Consider the following 9,373-nt stretch of genomic DNA (forward strand, 5'->3'; position numbering starts at 1 on the left):
ATAACATAAAAGGAATGGAGCTTCTTTTCTTCATATAATGTCGTGAGCGACGGCTGCATATTTTGAATTAGTGTAATTTTAAAGGGACTTGGGCAACAAGACATACATCGGGATGCTAGGGTAGGGGCAGCTTGCAAAAGTGCACGAACCTGGCTCATGCCAGACCCAAACTAAGTCGGAATTACAAAAGAAAAAGGAATTCTTTTCACAGATGAAATGAAATGAAAATCAGAAGAGACTTAAAAAAGACGACTCAAATCATAAATCATAATAACAAAATGAGATCTTGACCCTAAAAATAGTGAAATATTCTAATTCTAACACAACCCATTTATTATTCACTGCGACTTGAATGAAACCAAGAACAACAGTTTGGAATTGGGTCGAGTAATATTCATCATCAGAATGGAAAGAACGTTAACAATACAAAACACGCTAGTGTTTAATTGATATAAAGCACATTAACCACAAAACTGTCAAATTTTTGTTAAGAAATGTGTAATCCCACCATATCCAATTACCAACCTCTCCTCTATCTATCACTTTTATCACAACTTTGGTACATGACTTGCGCTGTTGGAAAAGAGAATGCGTCACCTGAAGAGACTAGAAAGTGAACTTACACCGCTTCTCTCCTCTCCTGCTCTTCCTTTATGTTCTTCTGTTCTTTCCATCACCTCCTCCTTCCCCAACACTTTTTCCAAATTATCCATCTCATCCTCCTCCCTCAAATTTAATTCCCTAACTACCCTTTGCTGCTTCTTGCTTACTGTATGTAGTGCAATATGTTCTTTCGACTTCTCTACTGCCTTCGTATGCTTCTTAGGTTTCTTTTCCTTATCCTTCTTGCTTTTCTCTTCCTTCTCTGATATTTTCCCTTGCATCGAGTTTGTCTTATTTTCAGATAATTTGCATGTCTTCACAAACTCCTGGTGCTTCTCAGCCAAATCGTTAAGCTCATCTTTAGTAACCATTTCCTGGTTCTTTATAGCAGTATCATCGTCAACCAATTTTTGCTTCTTCAACATCCCTCTGTTGCCATCAGGAATAAATGATGATGGGGCATGTTTTTTAACCTTCTTCGCTGGAATTTCATTATTGGACAAAATTTCCTCAGTCGCCTTTGGTTGGAGGTCTTTCTCATCATTGCCTATCTCTGTTGCATCTCCACTGGGACCAGCCTTCATTGTTTCTAAAATAATTTTGCCAAGCACAAATCTTGTCTCACATGGATCCCCTATCCCAAGCAAGTGGAAATTTATCTCAGGGCTCATTCTCCCTCTTCCATTTATGAAAGATCTAATATCTTCTACCATCAGGTCAAACAATTTAGCAGTATTCTTTGCAGTTATCTTTGGTACAAATACCTGAAAAAAAGATAAAACTAATTTACTAACAAAAGATACATACACATATACGTTCATGTACCAGAACGATGCCAATATTTTTAGTAAGAAACCAAAACAGTCCATTCTCAAGCAAATCAAGGTAAGACATAGGGGCACTTCTGATGGCAGCTTAATTAACCAACAGTATGGAAAACATAGACACCTCTCTCTGATAAGAAACGCTAAAAAGTTCAAATGGAGTAGATGTCACAGGCACTTACCAAACCAGAGCAAGGAGAAAATGGATATCTGGAGATTGATTCAAATAGATTGCTAGTCTCTGTTAAGACCCCAACAGAATCTTGCACCAGAGATGCAAACTGAGCAACTTCTTTGGCAAGGTCTTCATCTGATTTAGTTTCTGAAAATTCTGAGATTTCAGGAACAAATTTAACTTCCAGTTTAGTATATTCTCTTGCAAATTCAACACCTTCCTTCCAGTTTCCATGACATAGAACAGAAGCAAAGGTCCAGATAACAAGAGCATCTTGAGGGTTGTTTACCAATGCCAGATGAAACATCAACAATCCAACCCTGTTCTATGCAGGAAAAAAAATGATCAGTAGGCATATCACAGATACTGAAATACATAATAAGATGTAAATCCACTTGATACCATCAACCAGGTACTTGAATTTATATATTATGATAAATTCCTCTTAATATGAACCATCATACGCAGTGCAAAATAATTTCCAGACATATATGCTCATTCTTCTCAGCAATAATATAGTCAGCCCAATCTGCAGAGAGGTTTAAAAAGAGATTGCCAAACTTTCTAGTAAACTAAAAGGAAAGTCTAACTGCTCTTTACAATAGCCAAGTTTTTCTTGATAATGATAACAATAAAGCTTAAGTCTTATGATATTCTATGCTTGAGAAGAAAAACAAAGAGAGACAAGTACTCACCATATACTGCTATCGGCGGGATGATCACAAGAAACCAACTTATCCAAATTGAAGAACAATTTCTGAAGAAAAAGACAAAAGACAGATTCAGGAGGTCAAAACATCAAGCCTAAATTTTTGTGCGTTGAAGACCTTATTAACATTAATAGGAATACAAGCCAGTGGAAAGCACCTCACTTCTTTGAAATGTCATTTTGACTGGAAATTTATTTTGAAAATTTTCACAAAAGTATGTCAAAACTACATCAAATTTTCATGCTAAGCATACCAAACCAGCTAAGCATCATATTCATAGCTATTATATTTTGCAGATAATAAACAACTACAAAATTGTTATCATAACACAAAAAGCATTCAGATTGATCTTTCTATGAGATAAACCTTTAACTTTCAAGACACCTATCAGTATACACTGATTATCAAGAGAGTGAATTAATATCTCTAAACCCCTTTGAATTCCAAATACTTTTAACATTGAGTAATTATGTTGTCCTGAAGTAAGTAAACAGTCTTAATAAAATTAACTTGAATTGCATAGCTAACAAAGTTTTCATAAATCCCTTCATGCTACAAATGTTACTTCTTCACCAACAATGTTAGAAATACAGACTATGAAACAAGCTCACCATCAGCATCATGGAATTCTTGGTAGCTCTGTGTTGACTAATGTATGCTGCCTGCAAAGCAAATAAGTCTCAGCTACCCTCTGTAATGACTAAATTCATAAATTATTTACAACTATAAGCTAAAATGAGTGAACCTGAAATGGAAGTAAAATATTCAACAGGTTAAATCTCTGCAGCAAGCAGATGGATTGCACAGCAGCTCCATATGACAGCATGTAGTTCACTTCCAGCATTAACCTGAACTGGATAAATGAAGGACATTATTATGCCAAGTATCAGGTAAATATTGATAACATCACCTTAATTTTACACCAAAATAGAAAAGTAACCAAAGGCAAAAGGTTGTAAATTAGCCACAGTATGATTGGTTCTTTGTGCCTAGCTGAGGTTTACCAAGAGAAAATGAGGATGGTACAAGAAAGGAGGTAAGAAAAGACTCAAGTCACAGAAGGCGAGAGAGACATAGCAAGAGCGAGTAACAGAAGAGAGACTATCTAGGCAGCAGGAAAGATCTCAACTGATATTTCTGAACTACCTTATCTAATCCCCCAATGGAGGCTGAAAGATCGTACATTGCCCTCTCAGTATCCTTTGAAAATGACAAGCATAGACGAGCTGCAATTCTTAAGCCCCGGAGAATTCTTGCTAGGTAAGAAAAATGGCAGAAATTTTCCATTAATGTCTCATAATGCCAGCAGTCATTCCATCCAAATATCTTATACAAGATTGCACTCAAGAAAGCTAAAATAACCTACCACAGTCCTCTTGAAATGACAAATGAGCAGGGATTAACGTCCGTAGCTAAGTCAATGCACCAAACAGAAGAGTCAGAGCGTAAATATTAGTTGAGGTCATGAAAACACATAAAATTGTCATCAGCAGAGGTGGAGAATCACCTTTAATGACTTCAGGTCTGACATTCCACCATTGTAATCATAAATATTACACGTAAAAGGGTCAAAAAATAAGCTACACCCAAAATTCAAACAATATCATTATGAATTACATGGCATCAAAATCAAGGCTAATCATGGAGAAGATGGGAGAGTGGAATTTTGACAAGCTAATACATAGGCTATAGTAGCTCGTTCCATGGAATAAACATAAAAAATAAACATATATGAGAACTAATAATACCTATTAATGGTGAAGTCCCGATTCCTGCTATTTCTCCAGCGGATTAAGTCTTTTTCATCACATATCTTTGGTAATAAAGAGGATAAAGCTTTTTCTTTGTCTGCGTCATGTCTTGCAACTGTCTCAAAACTTGATACCTATTAGAACATACAAAATAAACACTGCATATTAAGAAATTTCTCACTACTGAGGCAATTCTAATCCAGAAGAAATTACATAAAAAGTTACCCATAGTAATAAACCAAGAAAATGACCTCAATTATGGAACCTTTTATATGCACCCTGCATATTGGAAATCTCTTTCCAATAATCTCAGCTCGATGAAATTTCTTTCTTATCTGTAGCAAGATATTACACAGGCAATAGAAAACATTTTATATCAACCCACATTATCCTATTAATTCTAACTAAAGAAAATGGAATGAGAAGAATATTGAGAACACTGTGACCAAACCTGTTTAAGATTTGCAGTGGTAATCACATCAAAATCTTTAGGTGTTCTATTTAGTAGTAAATCTCTAACACAGCCCCCAACTAAATAGGCCTCAAAACCTGAAATATGTAAAGAAAAATATAACTACAGGGAAAAATAAAGTAGCGTTGCTTTCGGTACAAAATTGAATGAGTAAACTTAGAGGAGCAAAATAAACTTAGTTGAAAGATTCACAGGCATTTCTTAGCTTAAAGAACCAATACTAACGAGGCTTTGGAAATAGGAAGCAATTTAGAAATAGGTAAATTTGTTAACAAAAAAAAAAGGGTAATGTAAAAGATGATTACCTCCTTCATGTAGAATTTTCAATACAATCCAGGATGGATACGAAATCATGGAAAGAGATATCCCGACCTTGCTCGCTTGAATCTTCTTCCATTTTGACTTGTCAACTACATTATTTTTAACAAGAATCGAGGGTTCAATTCCAAGAAAATGATTGAAAAAAAGAAATGCCGAACAGAAGGTTAAATTAGTTAAAGAGTGATACTTGGACGAAGAGCGGGATTAGGGGCTGGAGCCATTCCAGAATACAATTCAGCTTGCAAACCTCTTTCACCAAGTGTGTGGTTGCACCTCTAAGCCAAAAACAAACAGCAAGTAAGACTTGGTTTTTGTGGGAAAGATATTCGACGAATTGCCACAAAGACAAAGAAACAAAAAGAAAAATAAAAGCATGTAGAGACCTGAGAGCGAGTCAAGGAACTGAGAGAAGAAGAGAGGAAACTTTTGGCTCTCACCAAAATCGCCATGAATATCTGAATTAGGTCATGTTATGATAATGCTTTGTGGCTTGTTTGCTGGTCTGATCCCTGCTGCCCAGCCGGCTGCTTGATTGTTGAAGAACCCGATTAAGGACAAAGGAGGGTTCTCAGCTTGTGCTTTCGCAGTTAGCAGCCCATATTTGTTCGTACTTAATAGATTTGAGAAAAGTCTTTGGGCTGAGGCCCGATGGACTCTGCTCATAAGCTACTCTTCTGCTATTAATAACTTTGTTAAAGCCCTCCCTGGATTGGGCCTATGCCTACTAAATTAACTTAAAAGATTTCTTATAGAAAGGGTAAACTGTAAAAATGGTCACCTAATTATTCCTTTCGTTCTATTTTGATCACTCAACTATTAATATTTTTTATTTAGTTACTAAACTTTTCAAAATTAAATATTTTAGTACTTTAGCTGATGTGGGCCTTTCTATTAGTCTAGTAATAAAATTATCTCTCTAATATTTACACATTCTTCCGATTTGATCCTAAATATAAAAAATTCAACAAATTTAGCCCTCAATGTTTATGGAATTTGTCATTTTAGTTTTAATTCTAAAAAAAATCAATAAATTTGGCCCTCAATATTTACAAAACCTATCAATTTAGTCTTAAATCTAAAAATTAAAAAATATTTTTTAAAAAATCATTTTTAGTCCTATATAACCAATTGACTAACCCCTGTGAGATATTGAAATAAGAAAAAGAGTACCCTCTTTCAAGACTTGATAGATTTTTTAAATATCTCACATGGGTTATCCAATGCTTTATAAAAGGCTAAAAATATTTTTAATTTTTTTAATTTTTAGAGTTAGGACTAAATTGATAGATTTTGTAAATGTTGAGGGCCAAATTTATTTTTTTATAATTAAAACTAAAACGGAAAATTTTGTAAACATTGAGAGTTAGATTTATCTTTTTATATTTAGGACCAAATTAATAGAACGCGTAAACATTAAAGGGCTAATTTTGTTACTAGCCCACATCAACCTAGAGTGCCTAAAGTATTTAATTTCGAAAAGTTTAGTAACTAAATTGAAAAAATTAATATCTGGGTGATCAAAATAGAATGAAAGGCATAGTTAAGTGATCATTTTTCTAGTTTACCCTATAAAAATTTTACTAGGATCAACACCAATGACTTAAGTGATTTAGATATGGGTAACAAAATTCAAACTGCTCAATGGGTTCGAATCAATCTGTTTCACTTTTTTAAAAATGAATAGGAGACAAGATACATGAAATTTTTTTTTTTTGAACAATGGATATAGAGCGACTACGACAATTGTTTGTCCCATTTATCCCACTCCACTAAAATGGAACTATTATATTATTCTTTAAAAAACAGTAAAAATACAATTAAAATATAGTTCTTAACATTAATTAATATATAGTTTTAATTCCCATAAAAATTTATGGGAAAATCCATTAATTATATTTTATTTAAAATAATTTAGCACATGATTTAAAATTAAACAATTCAAAATTCAAAATATATAAAATTAGTGACAAAAATAAAAAGAATAAACATGCTTAAAATAAATTAACTACTCAAATCCACAATCAATATTCAAAGAATAACTTAGATAGTCTCGTAGGATCATTTTATTATACTAAATACAATGGTGACCTGAATTCAAATGTAGTTGTTATTTTCCTTCACAAGCGACAACTCTTTTATCCCAATCGAGAAATTTACTACTCCGTGCTTCAACTGCCATCCACAAGATTATTTCATCATCTCTTTTCTTTTCAGATTTAAATGTGTTTATTTACATGTTTATTTCAATTGAGATTGAGATTATAAATATCGTAAGTGACTAAATCCCTTAGGGGAGATTAACGAGTGGATAGGGACATGATTAACAGAGGATTAAGGGTTTCCCAATAGGATCAATTGGTATAGATTAAGCATTCTTAAACCTTAGGCTTAACAACCTTAGGAGGTAATCAAAGATTAAACGAGATCGGAAGATAAGTTTTGTTGAGTAAATCGTAATTTATCCTGGTTGAGAAAGTGAGGTTGGGAGATAATCAGTTAGGAGCTAGGAGATAATAATTGGTTAGTCAATAGCTAATCCACCCTAAAACCCTAACCTAAAGTTAATTACAACCCCTAAAACGAGTTAATCTTCCTTATTGATTTAATTTCTTTAGTCATTTGTTTGTTTTATTGTTTTTTTTTTATTTTCGCTATTTAATTCCTAATATTCGTCTCTTTTATGATTTATTGTAATATAGAATTCAACTCTACTATTTAGACTTATTCTTGTAAAGAGATTTTCCATAGATTTAATTCATCCTCCCTTAAATATGATTCTCGAAATATTTCTCTGTGTTCTGCCATAACACTTTACTATATTACAATTTGACTCATATACCTATGGAAACCACTATTTTGATTTCTTATATCTTTGGTATATTATTTTCTAGTCAAACATTCGCACGTCTAGCAGAGATAAAGTGGGGGAGCCAGAAATTTTTTTTTTGGGGGGGGGGAATTAAATTGTATATTCTTACGATAGTAAAAATGTAATATCACCATTTTAATAGTCTATATATTTATACTTTTTAAAGGACTAAATCAAAATTTTATCATTTAAAATTATTAAATCAAAATTTTATCATTTTTGAAGAGACCAAAGTGCAATTTTACCATTATTAATTTAAAATTTTATAAATTATAAAGGGCCTAAATAGAAAATTTTTCATTTTAGGGAGGGATGGGGCCCCTGCCAGCCCCTTGGCTCTGCCACTGACTAAATAGTTGTTGTGGGTCAAAAAAATTATGTACCAAATCTATAAAAAAAAATTGATATTAAAATAACTTAAGCAATCTCATAGGATTATTTTAATATACTAAATAGTTGTTGTGCGTGAAAAATTTTTTTGTAACAAATCTATAAAAAATTTTGATATGAAAATCAAATATAACTTTGATTGAAATGGTATAGCGAGAAAGAAGATTTTGAGGTATTGGATTCAAATCACATAATGTGCATGTATTTGATATGAAAATCAAATATAACTTTGATTTAAATGGTATAACGAGAAAGAAGATTTTGAGGTATTGGATTCAAATCCTATTAATCAAAATCCACCATCAAAGGCGAATATACTTAGGAAAATATACTTTTGGAAACTGCAAATCAAGGAAGTTTGGCGATTACAATTATAATTAGGGACAATTACACTTTATAAGACAAAACAATTCATTTGTGAAGTAAAGGCAGAAGTTAAACACAAAACATAGGTATACACCTTTCGCCGAACAACCATGCATGATACAAAATAGTCAAGTCTCTCACTTGCAGACACAGTTCTGGCGTAGCCCCCTTCTACTAATTTCTTCTTTTACTAATCAATCTTCTGAGAAAGAAAAGTAATAGAGTAAGCTTATTTGACGAGTACCCAATAGACACAACATAATTATCAGGTTATCTGATACGGGGTTGCGCGCGGACCAAGATCGAGTTGCCAAGTCACGAGAAACTCCTACGAAAACCCTAAACAATTAGATCTGAAACGAAACAGAAAATTAAAAGATTAGATTTTTGAATTTTCAGATCTGAAATAAAATCCCCAAATCAGCAAAGAATCAAATTGAGAATAGAAATAAGTGTTAGGGTTCTTGAAACCCTCAAGGAGATTGTGATTCTGCCCAATTGAACACCGAGATAGTTTTCCCCAAATTTCGACAATCTAATTTCACCCAAAAAGAGTATGGAAAAACCCTAGAAATTGGGGATTTGTGGGCTGATTCCTTAAGATAGAAAAAGGCTGAAAACACAATAAGAACAGAAAATAGATTAGATAATGATTCAGCACAAGTAGAAATAAAGAAAGAATTGACAGTAAGAAATTAAAAGATAAGTCCTAAGAAGCCTTGAAATCTCGAAAGATCTCACAACTCCCTTCAAACGGCTCTAATCTCCCCTCCAAAGAATATCAATGGCAAGAAGAAGGTTGAAGATGGCTCCCACAATCAAAAAGATTGTTAAAACAACTTCTAAAGAAAACTCAAGAGAAAATCCTTGAAGAACTCAAAGAGAATTTTCA

At 33.1% G+C, this 9,373-nt stretch overlaps 1 protein-coding gene across 1 annotated transcript; it reads right to left on the reverse strand.

Moving 5' to 3' along the window:
* Positions 1-307: 307 nt before the first annotated feature.
* On the reverse strand, positions 308-5,449 carry LOC107955619 (uncharacterized). The gene is made up of 14 exons (XM_016891416.2): positions 5,240-5,449; positions 5,044-5,131; positions 4,841-4,945; positions 4,515-4,612; positions 4,315-4,398; positions 4,061-4,197; positions 3,820-3,892; positions 3,679-3,724; positions 3,459-3,568; positions 3,058-3,165; positions 2,924-2,974; positions 2,298-2,359; positions 1,610-1,922; positions 308-1,367 (listed from the first exon to the last, which is right to left on the reverse strand). The coding sequence occupies exons 1-14, from the start codon at positions 5,303-5,305 to the stop codon at positions 594-596; spliced, it is 2,115 nt and encodes a 704-aa protein (XP_016746905.1). The 5' UTR covers positions 5,306-5,449; the 3' UTR covers positions 308-593.
* Positions 5,450-9,373: the final 3,924 nt, after the last annotated feature.

This window comes from Gossypium hirsutum, chromosome A07 (genome assembly GCF_007990345.1).
Source record: "Gossypium hirsutum isolate 1008001.06 chromosome A07, Gossypium_hirsutum_v2.1, whole genome shotgun sequence".
Lineage (NCBI taxonomy): Eukaryota > Viridiplantae > Streptophyta > Magnoliopsida > Malvales > Malvaceae > Gossypium > Gossypium hirsutum.